The sequence below is a fragment of the Macaca thibetana genome, chromosome 19, assembly GCF_024542745.1.
Source record: "Macaca thibetana thibetana isolate TM-01 chromosome 19, ASM2454274v1, whole genome shotgun sequence".
Classification (NCBI taxonomy): Eukaryota; Metazoa; Chordata; class Mammalia; order Primates; family Cercopithecidae; genus Macaca; species Macaca thibetana.
The window spans coordinates 20,684,609-20,703,053 of NC_065596.1; the positions used below are offsets into that span (position 1 = coordinate 20,684,609).

General features: G+C 53.8%; 1 protein-coding gene across 2 annotated transcripts; it reads left to right on the forward strand.

Annotated features, from left to right (window-relative positions):
* The first annotated feature begins 39 nt into the window (after positions 1-39).
* Positions 40-16,477, forward strand: DOHH (deoxyhypusine hydroxylase). Of its 2 annotated transcripts, none has more exons than XM_050770694.1 (5): positions 40-213; positions 9,739-10,083; positions 12,542-12,618; positions 14,945-15,182; positions 15,631-16,477. In XM_050770694.1, exons 2-5 carry the CDS (start codon positions 9,810-9,812, stop codon positions 15,948-15,950), a joined length of 909 nt encoding a protein of 302 aa, XP_050626651.1. In that variant the 5' UTR covers positions 40-213; positions 9,739-9,809; the 3' UTR covers positions 15,951-16,477. The 2 variants fall into 2 exon arrangements, with proteins under 2 accessions (XP_050626651.1, XP_050626650.1); XM_050770693.1 differs by lacking the exon at positions 40-213 and adding an exon at positions 7,011-7,143.
* The last annotated feature ends 1,968 nt before the right edge of the window (positions 16,478-18,445 follow it).

Consider the following 18,445-nt stretch of genomic DNA (forward strand, 5'->3'; position numbering starts at 1 on the left):
CGGCGAATCGCGGCCACGCCCCCCGCCTGCCCCACACCTCGCCAGGCTCTGCCCACTCCGAGTGGCTGCGCCTGCGCGCGTTGGGCATCTCGGGAGGACGTGACGTCTCCCGCGATTCGAATCAATACAGGAAGCGCGGCTCCACGCGTTGCCCAGGGCAACCGCGACCGGAAGAGGACCGGCCAGGTGCTAGACGTTGCAGAAATGGCTCTGGTAGGTTGAGGGTGTGGTTCCCACTGGGGACAGTCGCGGAATGGGGCGCCCCAGGGCAGATCCTTCCTAGGGCAGATTGAAGCCAGGCACACCACAGTGCGGCATTGACGTTGAGCCTAACGAGCGCAGATAGGACCCAACACCAGGTGCGTGTGCCGAACGTAGAAACGTCACTGCTGAGAGTCATTCATTTATTCAACAAGCATGCATTGCGCTCCTACTAAGTGCTGCTCCTCCAGGCCCCAGTGAGACAGCAGGAAACAAAACAGGTGTTTAGGCCGGGTGTGGTGGCTCAGGCCTGTAATCCCAGCACTTTGGGAGGCCGAGGCGGGCGGATCACCTGAGGCGCGGAGTTCAAGACCAGCCTGGCCAACACAGTGAAACCCCGTCTCTACTAAAAATAGAAAAATTAGCCGGGCGTGGTGGCGCATGCCTGTAATCCCAGCTACTCGGGAGGCTGAGGCAAGAGAATCCCTTGAACCCAGGAGGCGGAGGTTGCAGTGAGCCGAGATTGCACCACTGCACTCCAGCCAGGGCGAAAGAGCAAGACTATGTCTTGAAAAAAGAAACCAAAAAAACAAAAACAGGTTTCAAAAAAAAATTCTGGGCCGGGCACGGTGGCTCACGCCTGTAATCACAGCACTTTGGGAGGCGGAGGCAGGTGGATCACCTGAGGTCAGAAGTTCGAGACCAGCCTGGCCAACATAGTGAAACCCCGTCTCTACTAAAAATACAAAAAATTATCCGAGCATCGTGGCAGGTGCCTGTAATTCCAGCTACTCAGGAGTCTGAGGCAGAAGAATTGCTTGAACCGGGGAAGCAGAGGTTTCAATGAACTGAGATCGCGCCATTGTACTCCAGCCTGGGCAACAGGGCAAGACTCCATCTCAAAAAAAAAACAAGGTTAAACATAGAATTTCCACATGACATAGCAGTAACACTCCTAGGTATCTACCTAAGAGAAATAAACATGTAACGTCCATGCAAAAACTCACACACCCATGTGCATAGCAGCTTTATTCTTAACAGCCACAAAGTACACACAACCCAAATGTGCATCAACAGATGAATGGAAAACGCTCCATTCATACAATGACACGGTATTTTGCAATATGAGACAATGAGGCTCTGACACAGGCTACAACTTGGATGAACCTCGAAAGCATTGTGCCCAGTGAAACAAGCCAGACACAACACAGTGAGTGATTCCATTGATATGAAATGTCCACATAAGCAAATTCATAGAGACAGGAAGTGGATTAGTGGTTGCCAGAGGCTGGAAGAGGGGGATCAGGAGTGACTGGAATGAACTTTATTTTGGGGGGTTGATGGATATGTTCTAAAATTGATATGATGGCCATGCACCTGGCTCACACCTGTATTCCCAGCACTTTGGGAGGCCAAGGTGGGCAGATCACTTGAGGTCAGGAGTTCGAGATCAGCCTGGCCAATCTGGTGAAACCCCGTCTCTACTAAAAATACAAAAATGAGCCAGGTGTGGTGGCGCGCACCTGTAGTCCCAGCTACTCGGGAGGCTGAGGCAGGGGAATCACTTGAACCCGGGAAGTGGAGGTTGCAGTGAGCCCAGATCATGCCACCACACTCCAGTCTGGGCGTCACAGCAAGACTCCGTCTCAGAAAAAAAAAAAAAAAAAAATTGATGTGATGATGGCTGCCTGACTCTGAATATACTAAACACCACTCAATTATCACGTAACATGGATGAATTGTACAGTATGTAAACTATATCTCAATACAGCTGTTATTTAAAAAGTTCTTGCCGGGCACAGTGGCTCGCACCTATAATCCCAGTGCTTTGGGAGGCCGAGGCAGGTGGATCATGATGTCAAGAGATTGAGACCATCCTGGCCAACACGGTGAAACCCCGTCTCTACTAAAAATACAAAAATTAGCTGGGCGTGGTGGCGCGTGCCTGTAATCCCAGCTTCTCAGGAGGCTGAGGTAGGAGAATCACTTGAACCTGGGAGACGGAGGTTGAAGTGAGCTGAGATTGCACCACTGCACTCCAGCCTGACAACAGAGCAAGACTCGGTCTCAAAAAAAAAAAAATTCCCCTTTGTCTGGAGCTGAGTTAAGGAGAAAAGAGAACAGGGAATAGGAGGCGGCAAGAGGTTACGGTTTCAGATGCAGTGCTCGGGGATGGTCTTATTGCAAACACGATGTTTTAATAAAGATCTGAAAGAGGAGCCAGGCGCGGTGGCTCACGGCTGTAATCCTGGCACTTTGAGAGGCCAAGGTGGGCGGGTCACTTGAGGTCAGGCCTTCAAGACCAGCCTGGCCAATATGGTGAAACCTCATCTCTACTAAAACTACAAAAATTAGCCGGGCGTGGCAGCAGGCCCCTGTATTCCCAGCTACTCGGGAGGCTGAGGGAGGAGAATCGTTGGAACCCGGGAGGTGGAGGTTACAGTGAGCTGAGATCGCACCACTGCACTCCAGCCTGGGCAACACAGCAAGACTCTGTCTCAAAAGAATAAAGATAAAATAAAAGAGAGGAGAGGGAGATTCTGACACAGAAACACAGAGACAGACACACAGGGGTCAAGGCCAGGTGATGACAGTGGCAGAGATGGGAGTGACGAAGCCACAAGCCGAGCAACACCAAGGATTGGCGGCCACCCCCAGAAGCTGGAAGAGGCAGGAAGGATCCTCCCCTGGGGCCTCCAGAGAGGGCACAGCTCTGCAGACACCTGGATTCCAGACTTCTGGCTCACAGGGACTTGCTCAATCTTAGAGGAACCACAGAACAGAAGGCACAGGCGTGGTTCTTCCTTGCTGTCAGTTTCTCGCAGGTCTGCAGAGGCCAGATGCCAAGTTCTCTGACTTACACAGGCCTTGCTTTTGGCTGAGGCTTTGATATCTGTGTCCTGCACCCTGGGATTATCTCCTCCCAGGGAGCATCCTTGGGGCCAATCATACCTGGCACCCTGCCCTTGTAGCCTTCCTGAGTCAGCACAGCTCCTGGTCCACAGGAAGTCCTCTGTAAACAGCCGGAACCACAAACATGTTGAGGTGACGTCCTCGCAAGGCGGCTGAGGGCTGCAGTGAGGCTTGTTATCTGCAGTCAGCTTTCCAACACGTAGGAAGGCAATGCAATAATTAAAAAAAAAAAGGCCGGGCGCGGTGGCTCAAGCCTGTAATCCCAGCACTTTGGGAGGCCGAGACGGGTGGATCACGAGGTCAGGAGATTGAGACCATCCTGGCTAATACGGTGAAACCCCGTCTCTACTAAAAATACAAAAAACTAGCCGGGTGAGTTGGCGGGCGCCTGTAGTTCCAGCTACTCAGGAGGCTGAGGCGGAGAATGGCGTGAACCCGGGAGGCGGAGCTTGCAGTGAGCTGAGATCCGGCCACTGCACTCCAGCCTGGGCGACAGAGCGAGACTCCATCTCAAAAAAAAGAAAAAAAAAAAAAAGGGGGTGGGCTGGGCGCGGTGGCTCACGCCTGTAATCCCAGCACTTTGGGAGGCCAAGGCAGGCGGATCACAAGGTCAGGAGATCAAGAGCATCCTCGCTAACATGGTGAATCCCCATCTCTACTAAAAAAATACAACAAATTAGCCCAGTATGGTGGCGGGCGCCTGTAGTCCCAGCTACCAGGGAGGCTGAGGCAGGAGAATGGTGTGAACCCAGGAGTCAGAGCTTGCAGTGAACCGAGATTGCGCCATTGCACTCCAGCCTGGGTGACAGCAAGACTCCGTCTCAAAAAAAAAGGGGTGTCAGTTCTACAAGGCCAGACACTGTGTCTGTTTTGTCCTGTGTTCTCTGTGCCAAGGACACTGTCCAGCATACAGTAGTTACTCAATAAATATTTGTGAATGTTGTCTTAACCTAGAAGTTGGCTTTCCAAAGGGATTTCTTTGCTATGCACAGCATTTTATGTTTTTTCATTAATTTTTATTTAATTTTTTTTTTTGAGATGGAGTCTCGCTCTGTTGCCTAAGCTGGAGTGCAGTGGTATGATCTTGGCTCACTGCAACTTCCGCCTCCTGGGTTCAAGCGATGCTCCCGCCTCAGACTTGATGCTGCTGCCTCAGACTCCTGAGTAGCTGGAATTACAGGCACCTACCACCACGCCCAGCTAATTTTAGTATTTTTTGTAGAGATGGGGTTTCACCATGTTGGCCAGGCTGGTCTCAAACTCCTGACCACAGGTGATCCACCTGCCTTGGCCTCCCAAAGTGCTGGAATTACAGGTGTGAGCTACCGTGCCCAGCCATATTTTTTTAATTAATTGCTCACTTTTTTTTTTTGAGACAGAGTCTTGCTCTGTCACCCAGGCTGGAATGCAGTGGTGTGTGTGATTACAGCTCACTGGATCTTTGAACTCCTGGACTCAAGCTATCAAGCCTCCTGAGCAGCTGGGCCTGCAGGCATGAGCCACCACACCTAGTTGATTTTTTTTTTTTTTTGAGACAGAGTCTTGCTCTGTTGCCCAGGCTGGAGTGCAGTGACAGGATCTCAACTCACTATAACCTCTGTCTCCCAGACTCAAGAGATTCTCCTGCCTCAGCCTCCCAAGTAGCTGGGATTACAGGCTGAGCCACTGCGCCCAGCTAAATTAAAAAAAAAATTTTTTCTGTTGAGACGGGGACTTATTACATTGCCCAGGCTGGTCTTGGAATCTTGAGCTCAAGCAATCATCCTCTCACCCCACAGCCTCCCAAAGTGCCAGGATTATGGTTACGAGCCACCACTCCTGGCAATCGCCCACATTTAAAAAATGAGAGATTGTAAGCGGGGCACAGTAGCTCACGCCTGTAATCCCAGCACTTTGGGAGGCCAAGGCAGGTAGATCACCTGTGGTGAGGAGTTCAAGACCAGCCTGGCCAACATGGTGAAACCCCGTCTCTACTAAAAATACAAAAAGTTAGCTGTGTGTGGTGGCAGGTACCTGTAGTCTCAGCTACTCGGGAGGGTGAAGCAGGAGAATTGCTTGAACCTGGAAGGCAGAGGTTGCAGCTAGCTGTGATCGTGCCACTGCACTCCATCCTGGGCGACAAAGTGAGACTCTGTCTCCAAAAAGAAAAGAAAGAGAAAAAATTAGGCGAGGTGTCATGCGTCTGTATCCCAGCTACTAGGGCAGCTGAGGTGGGAGAATCGCTTGAATTTGAGGCTGCAATGAGCATTGAGTATACCACTGCACTCCGCCTGGGTGACAAAGAAAGACTCTGTCTCTAAAAAATAAATAATTTTTAAAAAGAAAGAAAGAAAAGAAAAGATCAAAAGCATAAATACATAAAAAAGCTCCCACGGGGGCAGTAAAGATGAGTGAGCTGATTGGATTCTGACTCTGTTTAAGAGGGAGAGTCTACAGGACTGTGGATGGATAGGATGATGAGGTGAGAACAATTAATGTGGGGTTCACCTCTCCAGCTGCTCCTCTCAACACCTGTACTCATCCTTAGGATCATTTTTCTAAATTCCCACATCCAATGCATCTACAAATCCTGTTTGTTTCTTCTTCAGAATTAATCTGGCACCTGCATATTTCTGTTCTCTCTGCTTCTTTCTTTATTTTTTGAGACGGAGTTTCGCTCTTGTTGCCCGGGCTGGAGTGCAATGGCACAATCTCGGCTCACCGCAACCTCTGCCTCCTGGGTTCCAGCGATTCTCCTGCCTCAGCCTCCCAAGTAGCTGGGATGACAGGTATGCCCCAACACGCCTGGCTAATTTTGTATTTTTAGTAGAGACGGAGTTTCTCCATGTTGGTCAGGCTGGTCTCAAACCCACGATCTCAGGTGATTGGCCTGCCTCGGCCTCCCAAAGTGCTGGGATTACCGGCGTAAGCCACTGCACCCGTCCTTGTTCTCTCTGCTTCTAACCTTACTCTTCCATTGTCTGTTTCCTTTTTTTTTTTTGAGATGGACTTTCACTCTTGTCACCCAGGCTGGAGTGGAATGGTGTGTGATCTTGGCTCACCGCAACCTCTGCCCCCAGTGTTCAAGCGATTCTCTGGCCTCAGCCTCCTGAGTAGCTGGGATTACAGGCGCGCACCACCACACCCAGCTAATTTTTGTATTTTTAGTAGAGACGGGGGTTTCACCATGTTGGCCAGGCTGGTTTCAAACTTCCGACCTCTGGTGACCCATCCAGCTCGGCCTCCCAAAGTGTTGGGATTACCGGTGTGAGCCACCGCACCCGGCTTCTTTCAGGTCTTTCTTCAGATGTCACCACCTCACATTCTGGCCACCCTTCCTGAAACTGCTCCCCCTATCCATACACCGCCCTTGGCTACCGAATTTTTTTTCTCGTTAGCCTTTTTCACTATCTAATAGGTATTGCGTTTACTTATCCTGTTATTTTCTGTCTCCGTAATAACACTGTGAGGCGTACGAGGGTAAGGGCTGCAGGCTGTCTTGTCCTCAAGGTCCATGTACTATTTATTACATACGTGAATGAATGAACGACTACATTTCTTCGTTTTTTTATTCCTCATCTACTTAGGGTTCCAGCTCCCTGTGCCCATTGGCCACGCCTCTGGAGTCTGACCACGCCTAGAAACGCTGCGCATGCTCCGTCGCTAGCCAGCCCAGGCTCGGCGCAGAATCGGCAGAAACCATTCTCACTTCTAGTACCGCAGTGGGGGGGGGGGTTGGTGATAATTTTTTCCCGTGAAAGGTCATACGTTGCCCGTCCCGTTCCCCGAGGAATGCACTAGGAATACCGTTCCTGTGCTTGCATGAGCTATGGCACCAGCACCGACTCTGGCTTCCGGGCCTCTGTCCTGCACGGAAGCCTCTCACTAGGTCTCCCCCGGGGCTACGTTGGTGCCGTCCGGCACGGTCACGTGGGCGAGAAAATGGCGACCCCCAGACCGCACTGCGAGCGTCGCGGCAGGTGAAGCGGTGGTGGCGGAGGCGTCCGCGGGAACTGGCCGGGCCGACGGGCCCTGAGTCTCCAGAGCTCGGTGAGGCGTCCCGGAGGCGGCGAGCACGGTGCGGGGCCCGGGTCTGGCGGACGGTGGCACTGGGAGCGCCTCGTTAGGGAATCCGTTCTCAGGGATTCGTTGGCTGTGGATGGGGCCGGTTAAGGGGTCTCGAGTCCCGGCGATCTCTTTCCTCTGGGATTTTTTACATGAAAGAGTGCCTGCCTCACGTCCTGAAGCTCCTATGTCGTACGGCTGGGTCTCGATGGTCCCCAGTGCCCTGCCAGCTCGCACAGGCCTGGCCTCTGTGGTTTCTGATGATCCCTCTTTAAAGGTGTCACTCTCCAGTGATGGTCACCTGTGCTTAGGTGGCTACACCGCCCTCGTCAGGCCCAGGCAGCCTTGCTGACGCCACTGTTAACCAGCGAGGGCTGCCGGCATGCCATAGCCTGCCTGTCCTGAGATGAAGCATCTCTCCAGGTTTTCAGCATCCTCCAGGTTCTCATCCTCCAGGTTCTCAGCCCTTCTCCCCTCCTTGGCTGTGTTCTTTCATCCTAAATCATTCAACAAAGCGTTGGTGGTTTAGAGCCCGACTCTGGAGCCAGACTTCCTGGATTCCTAACTCTTCACGCTGCTCCCAAGCAAGTTCCCAAGCACAGTCCCAAACTGTGCCTCAGTTTCCTCACCTGTAAAATGGGGACAATCTTAGTAACTACCTCATAGGGTAGTGATGTGGATTGAATAAATTAATGAATGTAAAGAGCATGGAGTGCCTGGCGCATAGCAAATGCTATGTAAGTGTCAGCGGCTATTGTCATGGTTATCGTTTTTATTTATCTATTTTGAGACAGGGTCTTGCTCTGTCACTTAGTCTGGAGCGCAATGGCACGATCTCAGCTCACTGCAACGTCCGCCTCTCTGGAGTTCAGGCGATTCTCCTACCTCAGCCTCCCGAGTAACTGGGATTACAGGCACCCACCACCATGCCCAGCTAATTTTTGTATTTTTAGTAGAGATGGGGTTTCACCATGTTGGTCAGCTGGTCTCGAACTCCGGAACTCAGATGATCTGTCCACCTCGGCTTCCCAAAGTGCTGGGATTACAGGTGGAGCCACCGCGCCCAGCCGGTTATTGTTTTTATTGAGTCCCTACTGCGTGCTGGTCATTGCACTAAGTGCTGGGAATACAACAGTGACCAAGATAGACTCAGTCGCAGCCTTCAGAGTTCTATTCTGATGAGGGATAAGATCAACCACAAACAACTAAACCAATAATTTCCAATATGATATCTAGGAGTCTCCGGTGCCATGGAGAAAAATAAAGTTGAGCAAGCGAAAAGAGATGAAAGACAACATTGTCCATTGTGATCAGGGAAGGCTTCCATGAGGAAGTGACATTTGAGACCCAGGAACGTGAGAGGAGCACGGGTGTTCCTGGACCAAACTAAGGGTCGGGCTGCTATTTCTCGTGGTCCAATAACAAGATGCAGATTAACTGGGGAGGAAGAGAGTTTTTATTTCTGTAACCAGTTACAGGGAGAAGGCCTGGAAAATATCGCCAGACCAACTCAAAATGACAAAGTTTTCCAGAGCTTATATACCCTCTAAGCTATACATCTACATGTAAGTGTGCATTCATTTAAAGACATAAGTGACTAACTTCTTTTAATCTATAAGATCTGAATCCTGAAGACCTTCCTTTGGAACCTCAGTAAATTTACTTAATCTGAATGGGTCGAGGTGCTGGGGTAATTGCCCTTAACTTGTCTCCTGCTAAATCATGGAGGTTTGGGGAGTTCTTCAGACACCCAGTAAAACTTGTTTAATCCTAAACGGGTCCCATTAAGAATTCCTTCATTATTGGCTGGGAGCGGTGGCTCAAGCCTGTAATTGCAGCACTTTGGGAGGCCGAGATGGGCAGATCCCCTGAGGTCGGAAGTTCGAGACCAGCCTGACCAACATGGAGAAACCCCTTTTTTTTTTTGTTTTGTTTTGTTTTGTTTTGTTTTTTTGAGATGGAGTCTCGCTGTGTCACCTGGGCTGCAGTGCAGTGGCCGGATCTCAGCTCACTGCAAGCTCCGCTTCGTGGGTTTACGCCATTCTCCTGTCTCAGCCTCCTGAGTAGCTGGGACTACAGGCGCCCGCCACCTCGCCCGGCTAGTTTTTTGTATTTTTAGTAGAGACGGGGTTTCACCGCGTTAGCCAGGATGGTCTCGATCTCCTGACCTCGTGATCCGCCCGTCTCGGCCTCCCAAAGTGCTGGGATTACAGGCTTGAGCCACCGTGCCCGGCCAGAGAGAAACCCCATCTCTACTAAAAATATAAAGCCATGAATATCGGGTGGGGATTACTAGGGACATTCTGGGGGTCAGCTGTCCTTCTGGCTGCTGTGTGGAGAGCAGACAGTGGAGGTCATTTCTGATAGGCCTATAGGCGAGAGGCAGTGCAGAGACTGAGGCCCAGAGAGAGAAAGCAACTTACGGAACGCTGCACAGCTAGTGGGGGGTTGGAGCTGAGCTTTCAGCCCAGATGCTCAGGTTGGTCAGTGGGTAGGAAGTTGCCCCGCCCAGATCCTAGGAACAAGCCAACGAGCTGGTGAAGGGGGCTTCTAACCTGAGCTCTCATTTTTCTGCTGTAGGTTCTCACACGCCCGCGTCCCGAGCTTTAGCCTGAGCAGGGTTGTGGAAGGCCGGGGCCCATCACAGCACGATGGTGACGGAGCAGGAGGTGGATGCCATCGGGCGGACGCTGGTGGACCCCAAGCAGCCCCTGCAGGCCCGCTTCCGGGCGCTGTTCACGCTGCGCGGGCTCGGTGGCCCAGGCGCCATTGCCTGGATCAGCCAGGCCTTCAGTGACGATTCCGCCCTGCTCAAGCATGAGCTGGCCTACTGCCTGGGCCAGATGCAGGATGCCCGCGCCATCCCCGTGCTGGTGGACGTGCTGCAAGACACCCGTCAGGAGCCCATGGTGCGCCATGAGGCAGGTGAGCACCTGTCTGTGTCCCAGGCACCTGCTCCCTCCTGCCTGACCTCTTCATGACCCCATGTGTCCCCGTTCTCACTCAGGTGATAAATATCAGGGTGGTCAACTGCCCCATAAGGCACCAGATAGTAAATACCGGCAGCTCTGCAGCCAGACAGCGATTCAGCGAAGCCAGCGTAGGTCGTCTGTCACTAAATGGCTAAGGTTGTGTGCCCAGACAATCCCAATTGGGTGGGCGGCAGGGGCAGTGGCTCAGGCCTGTAATCTTAGCACTTTGAGAGGCCCAGGAAGGTGGATCGTTTTAACTCAGGAGTTCAAGACCATCCTGGGCAACATGGCAAAACCCTGTCTCTAGAAAAAATACAAAAATTAGCTGGGCACGGTGGCATGCACCTGTAGTCCCAGCTACTTGGGAGGCTGAGGAGGGAGAATTGCTTGAGCCTGGGTAGTCAAGGTTGCAGTGAGCCGTTCCAGCCTGGGCAACAGAGTAAGATCCTGTCTGTAAAAAAATAAAAAACAAACTTCATTTGTAAATGCTGAGATTTTAATTTCATATAAATTCCACCCATCAGGAAGTACTATCCCTTTGATTTTTTGTTTTAAACCATTTATTTGTTTGTTTTGAGTCAGAGTCTCACTCTGTCACCCAGGCTGGGGTACTGTGGCGCCGTCTTGGTTTCCTGCAACCTCTGCCTCTCGGATTCAAGTGATTCTCCTGCCTTAGCCTCCCAAGTAGCTAGCATTACAGGTGTGTGCCACCACGCCTGGGTGATTTTTGTGTTTTTAGTAGAGATGGGTTTTGTCATGTTGGCCAGGCTGGCCTTGAACTCCTGGCCTCAAGTGATCCACCTGCCTCGGCCTCCCAAAGTACTGGGATTACAGGCGTGAGCCACTGCGTCCAGCCTTAGACCCTTAAAAGTGTTTTAAAAATCAGTTTTTACTCATATAAAAACAGGCGACAAGCCATAGATCCCCACTCCTAATGTATGTTAGATTTACTCCACTCATTGGACATACCTTTTTGAGCACCTACTGTATGCCAGGCTCTGTCACGTATGTGAGAGTCAAAACAGTGACAAGACAGATACAAGCCAGGCATTGTGGCTCACGCCTATGGTCCCGGCTACTTAAGAGGCTGAGGCAGAAGGATTACTTGAACCAGGGAGGTTGAGGCTGTAGTGGGGCCATGATCGCGCCACTGCACTCCAGCCTGGGCAACAGAGCGAGACCCTGCCTCAAAAAAAAAGGACTGTTCAGGTCAGGTGCGGTGGCTCCCACCTGTAATCCTAGCAATTTGGGAGGCTGAGGCGGGTGGATCACCTGAGGTCAGGAGTTCAAGACTAGCCTGGACAACATGGTGAAACTCCGTCTCAACTAAAAACACAAAAAAATTAGCGGGGCGTGGTGACGGGCACCTGTAATCCCAGCTACTTCGGGAGGCTGAGGCAGGAGAATCGCTTGAACCCGGGAAGCGGAGTTTGCTGTGAGTGGAGATCACGCCATTGAACTCCAGCCTGGGCCGCAAGGGCAAAGCTCTGTCTAAAAAAAAAAAAAAAAAAAAATGGACCGTTGTAGCAAGGGACCTAGACAGGAAAGGAAGGAAAGGACGCCAGTGACTCAGGTAGTTGGCGCGTCTGTGTCACTGAGATTGTTTCTGTGTTTCTGTAACCAGTGAGTTCATTTGCAATTAGCGCGTGGGAGGTGCCTGACACAGAGCGTGTGTTGGCGCAACCGGGACTGACTCTTCCCGGCAGAGGGAGCCTTTCAGGCAGGTGCACAAATGCAAACTGCAACCTTCAGGAAAGGCAAAAGCTACCAGCTCAGCTGCCTCACAGGCAGGGCCCTTGAACTCGATTCTGAAAAAAATAAAATGAACATCTGCACCCAGAGCTCTGCGGGGAGCCGCCGCCAGCCTAGCTCCGACCTGGGCTTGCTATGCCTGCACTTGCGCCTGCACCCGAACCCACCCGAGTGCAGCCCCAGTGGCCCCAAAGTGGAGTCTCCAGCCGGCAGGCCTGGCCTGTTTGGGCATTTTTTGTTTGTTTGTTTTTTGTTTTTGAGACAGGGTCTCACTGTGTCGCCCGTGCTGGAGTACGGTGGTGTGATCATAGCTCACTGCAACCCTGACCGCCTGGGTTCTTGGAACTGCTTGTCAGCTGTGATCCCGAGTTGCAGGGACATACTTGTCTCCCTGTCTCATGGTGCGGGCCGCGATCGGGTCCGTTTTGCTCTGAGCAACAGCCGGTGCGGTTCCAGGCAATGCCTAGCTCTGGGGAGGGGATGCTGATTGGTCCAGCGGGGAGCCTGTACCCACTGCTGCTCCAATCAGCCATGGCCAGAGGCGGGGCTTCCCCACAGGGGCAGAGCCGTGGGAGGGGTGTCCTCTGGTCCCACAGGTAGCCGGGCATTTTCCACATATCCATCCCACCAACGTGAACTCTCTGGCTGCTGCTTCTCAGGGGAGGCCCTGGGGGCCATCGGGGACCCGGAGGTTCTGGAGCTCCTGAAGCAATATTCCTCGGATCCCGTCATCGAGGTAACCAGGCCCCCGCTTGTCTCCCTGCCAGTCTCGGGTCCCTGGGAAGCCCTAGCCAGCCCTGCCCCAGCCCTGGCCTGGAGCAGCCTCAAACCCTCCCCATCTCTGATTGCCAGGACCACCATTTGGCCAAGGATGCCCCAGGGATGAGGGAGGCGAGGGCAAGAATCCGGACAGACACTTGCTGAGCCCCATTTGGCAAAACGGCGACAACCAGCTTTGCTTACCCGCTTCCATCCCGGGCCTTGAGCCCCTGAGCTGGCCTGACCCCCTTTCTCTGAACCCCCACGTCCAGTCCCTCTGCCAAGACCCCTCTGAACCCACCCAGTGCCCTCTACCTCTGATACCTTGCCCGGGCCCACCAGACCTCTTCAGGGGTCTCTGGCTTCCTTCCAACATTTCTTCTTGTTTTTCAAAATAACAGCTTTATTGCCAGGTGCTATGGCTCACGCCTGTAATCCTAGCACTTTGGGAGGCCAAGGCGGATGGATTACCCAGCCCCGCGTAGCTGGGACTACAGGCGCTGCCACCTCGCCCAGCTAGTTTTTTGTATTTTTTAGTAGAGACGGGGTTTCACCGTGTTAGCCAGGATGGTCTCAATCTCCTGACCTCGTGATCCGCCCGTCTCGGCCTCCCAAAGTGCTGGGATTACAGGCTTGAGCCACCGCGCCCAGCTAGGTTTTGTATTTCTAGTAGAGACGGGGTTTCACCATGTTGGCCAGGCTTTTTTTTTTTTTCTTTCTTTTTTTGAGAGAGAGTCTCGCTGCAACGCCCAGGCTGGAGTGCAATGGTGGCACAATCTCCGCTCACTGCAACCTCCGCTTCCTGGGTTCAAGCGATTCTCCTGCTTCAGCCTCCCCAGGAGCTGGGATTACAGGTGCCCGCCACCACGCCTGACTAATTTTTGTGTTTTCAGTAGAGATGGGGTTTCACCATATTGGCCAGGCTGGTCTTGAACCTCTCACCTCAAATGATCTGCCCACCTTGGCCTCCCAAAGTGTTGGGATTACAGGCGTGAGCCACAATACCTGGCCTATTCTTTTATGTTCAGGTGGATCACCTGAGGTCAGGAGTTCGAGACTAGCCTGGCCAAAATAGAGATACCCCGTCTCTACTAAAAATAAAAAAATTAGCCTGGCGAGGTTGCGGGCACCTGTAGCCCTAGCTACTTGGGAGGCTGAGGCAGGAGAATCGCTTGAACCTGGGAGGGGGAGGTTGCAGTGAGCCAAGATCGCACCACTGCACTCCAGCCTGGGCGACACAGCGGGCATAATCTTCTTTATAGTAATACCCATTATAATCAGAGGCTTTGGGAATTGGCTAGTGCCCCTAATAATTGGTGCTCCTGACATGGCATTCCCCTGCATAAATAACATAAGCTGCTGACTCCTTACCCCCTCTCTCTTGCTACTACTCGCATCCGCCATAGTAGAGGCCGGCGCCCAGGACACCTTATCTCTGTAAAGGAAAAAAAATAATGAAACAAATTTTTTTTATTAGTTTTTTCTTTATAGAGGCGAGGTCCCACTCTGTCACCCAGGCTGGTCTGGAACTCCTGGGCTCAAGTGATCCTCCTGCCTTGGTCTCCCTAACTGCTGGGATTATGGGCATGAGCCACTGCCTCCGGCCCCGTCCTTCCTTTCTGTGGCTGAGTCACGTTCCGTGGTGTAGACGGCTCATGCCGTGTCAGTCCACTCACTGTGGCTGATGCTTGGGTTATCTCTGCTTTTTAGCCATTATGAGTCACGCCGCCACGGACATGTGTGTGCATGTGTTTGTGTGGACATGCGTGTTCCTTTCTCCCCTGCCACTCGTCCACATCCCACCCTGACCCTCAGTCTTTCCTCCTCCGGGGCAGCAGCGGGTACGTGTGACCCTCAATTCTGCTGTTCTGTTCCATGCTTAAAGCTCTCACCGTGTGTCATCACCTTTAGAACGAAATCCCAAGCCCTCTCCATGGCCCGCAGGCCTTACCTAGTCAGGCTGGGCCCTGCGTGTCCCGTTGGCCCTCACCCCTCCCGCAGGGTCCTGCCTCAGGGCCTTTGCACCTGCTTCCCCATCCCCGGGTCTCCACCTGACTCCCTCCCTAAGCTGGTTGAGGTCTCTGCCTCCACATCACCTCCTCCCTGAGGCCCTCCCCAGCCCTCCAGCTGTACCCATCACTCACAAGTCAGCCACCCCCGCTGGCTTACCTCCTGCCTGGAAGGATCGGTTAGTTACCCTGCCAGTGGCTCTCTCCCCTGCTAAGCTGCCATCCCGGGGGGATGGGGAAGGGCCCCGGTGGACCCCCAGGACCAACTGCTGTCTGCGTACTCCCTCCCCGCAGGTGGCCGAGACCTGCCAGCTGGCTGTGCGCAGGCTGGAGTGGCTGCAGCAGCACGGCGGGGAGCCGACGGCAGGACCCTACCTCTCCGTGGACCCTGCCCCGCCGGCTGAGGAGCGTGACGTGGGGCGCCTGCGGGAGGCGCTGCTGGACGAGTCCCGGCCGCTCTTCGAGCGATACCGCGCCATGTTCGCCCTGCGCAACGCGGGAGGCGAGGAGGCCGCCCTGGCGCTGGCCGAGGGTGAGGAGGGGCTCCTCGGGTGGGGTCCTGGGCAGTGCCTCGCTGTGAGGTTCAGTGATGGCATCTGTGCAGTGGGACCGCTGCCTGCCCCAGGGAACGGCGTACCGGGCCTGGCCCCAAGCATTTCCCATGGGGCCTGTTAAGAACCCGTGCGAGCGTCCCTGGGTCCCCACACCTCCCAGCTCTTCCCGCCCCCATAGCTGCGGTCAGTTCCCCTGGACAGCCCTAATCACTGGGGCTGGGGGAGGGGCGTCCTCAAGATAGAGCACTCCAGGTTGGGCATGGTACCTCACGCCTGTCGTCCCAGCACTTTGGGAGGCTGAGGTGGGAAGATCGCCAGGACTTTGGGACCTGCCTGGGCAACATAGCAAGACCCCATGTCTTAAGAAAAGACAGAGCTCCCCTTCCCACCTCTCCTGGCCCCAGCGAGTGCCCCTCTCCCCTGCAGGCCTGCACTGTGGGAGCGCCCTCTTCCGCCACGAGGTCGGCTACGTCCTGGGACAGCTGCAGCATGAGGCGGCGGTGCCCCAGTTGGCAGCTGCCCTGGCCCGGTGCGCCGAGAACCCCATGGTGCGGCACGAGTGCGCGGAGGCCCTGGGCGCCATCGCCCGGCCCGCCTGCCTGGCCGCGCTGCAGGCTCACGCGGACGACCCAGAGCGCGTGGTGCGTGAGAGCTGCGAGGTGGCTCTGGACATGTATGAGCACGAGACCGGGCGAGCCTTCCAGTACGCGGACGGCCTGGAGCAGCTACACGGGGCCCCCTCCTAGGGCCCCGCCCTCACCTGGGGCTCCCTGAGGATTCTTGAGGGCCGCTCCTCCCCCGCAGGGCTTTGGCGTCTAAACTGAGTGTGTGTGTGAATCGGTGTCATCGCTTGTGTCTTGCTGGGTGCACGGTTGCTGTCCTTCTCTGGGACCCAGGAGCTGCCTTTGTGCTGTGACTCCCTGAGTCCACTGGCAGCTCCCCGGGGCCTAGCGCAGGGCTGTAGGGTGGAAGTTTCCAGGTTCAGGGGTGGGACTCTGCGGGAGGCTCTGGGATGCCCGGCTCAGGACAGGGGAGGATTGCCAGGGAAGCCAGGGGCAGAGCTGGAGCTCTTGGAAGAGGCTGGCATTATGGTGGCTTCAGTTTCACTAGGAATGAGGCCCAGGGTCTGGGGGCCTCTGACTCCCCCACCCCCAGGCCTGGGCAGGGATGGGGTGGTGGTCCCTGAGTGGGTCAGGTGGGGCACAGCGGCCAGGGAGGGACAAGCAGACCCCACAGCGCTGCCCAGATGGAATATTAAATTATTTTTGCCAAACATTGACTCCTGAGTGTGTTGGGTGAGGGGAGCGTGGGAGGGAGGGAGAGGTGGGGGCTTTCGGGAAACGTTGCCCAAGAGCGTGTGCCCAGCCAACTCCCTCCAAGGGGGCTCTGGGGAAACCGCCCTCCAGCCTGGCCCTTCCCGGACCCCCATCTTCTCCCAGCTCCTCCGTGTGTGGCCAGGGACAGCCCACTTACCTCTCTGTAAAATGGGCATAGCCGTAGAATCACAGGTGCACAGCTCCTGGTCTGCAGCCAGAGAAGCCAAAACCAGAAGACAGGCGGCCAAACGCGACGGGAACCGACTGTCCACTGAGCAGTGTTCTCCACCGGAGCGCTCCATCCTGCCCGCGGGTGTCAGTTTCGCTTGTCATGGGGTGGGGGGGGGCGGTGTGCAGCTGGCGTCTAGTCAGAGTCGGGGGAGGCCAGTGATGCTGGAAGACACCCTCCAGCACTCAGTCTCCACAACAGAGAATGATCCGGCCCCAAATGAGTGCAGAGGTTGAGACACCTGCCTGAAAGTCACGTGTTTGATTATAGGTTTTTAATTTTAATTTATTTTATTATTATTTTTGTTGAGATGGGATTTCACTCGTTACCCAGGATGGAGTGCAATGGCGCGATCTCGGTTCATTGCAACCTCCACCTGCCAGGCTCAAGCATTTCTCCTGCCTCAGCCTAACAAGTAACTGGGATTATAGGCATGCACCATCACGCCCAGCTAAATTTTTTTTTGTTTGTATTTTTTTATTTTTTTATTTTTTTGAGATGGAGTCTCGCTCTGTCACCAGGCTGGAGTGCAGTGGCGCGATCTCGGCTCACTGCAAGCTCCGCCTCCCGGGTTCACACCATTCTCCTGCCTCAGCCTCCTGAGTAGCTGGGACTACAGGCGCACACTGCCACACCTGGCTAATTTTTTGTATCTTTAGTAGACACGGGTTTCATCATGTTAGCCAGGATGGTCTCAATCTCCTGACCATGATCCGCCTGCCTCAGCCTCCCAAAGTGCTGGGATTACAGGCGTGAGCCACCACGCCCAGCCTTTTTTTTTTTTTTCCCTCCCCTGGAGATGGAGTCTTGCTCTGTCGCCCAGGCTGGAGTGCATTGGCGCGATCTCAGCTCTCCTCAACCTCTGCCTCCCAGCTGCAAGCAACTCTCCTGCCTCAGCCTCCCAAGTAGCTGGGATTACAGGCATTTGCCACCATGCATGCCCCGCTAATTTTTGTATTCTTAGTAGAGATGAGGTTTCACCATGTTGGCCAGGCTAGTCTTGAACTCTTGACCTTGTGATCTGCCCACCTCAGCCTCCCAAAGTGCTGGAATTACAGGCGTGAGCCACTGCGCTTGGCCCATCTTTTTTTTTTTTTTTTTTTTTTTTTTTTTAATGGAGAGGGTCTCGCTCTGTCTCCTAGGCTGTAGTGCAGTGGTGGATCACTGCAGCTCACTGTAGCCTCGACCTTCTGGGCTCAAACGATCCTCCTATCTTGGCCTCCCAAGCAGTTGGGACCTCAGGTTTGCCCTACTATGCCTAACTAATTTTTGTATTTTTTGTAGAGACGGGGTCTCAATATGTTTTGTTTTGTTCTGTTTTTTTTTTTTTTTTTTTTTTTTTGAGACGGAGTCTCGCTCTGCCGCCCAGGCTGGAGTGCAGTGGCCGGATCTCAGCTCACTGCAAGCTCTGCCTCCCGGGTTCACGCCATTCTCCTGCCTCAGCCTCCCGAGTAGTTGGGACTACAGGCGCCCGCCACCGCGCCCGGCTAGTTTTTTGTATTTTTTAGTAGAGACGGGGTTTCACCGTGTTAGCCAGGATGGTCTCGATCTCCTGACCTCGTGATCCGCCCGTCTCGGCCTCCCAAAGTGCTGGGATTACAGGCTTGAGCCACCGCGCCCGGCCTTTTTTTTTTTTTTTTTAATATATATTTTTTTGAGGCAGAGTTTTGCTGTTTTCCAGGCTGGAGTGCAGAGG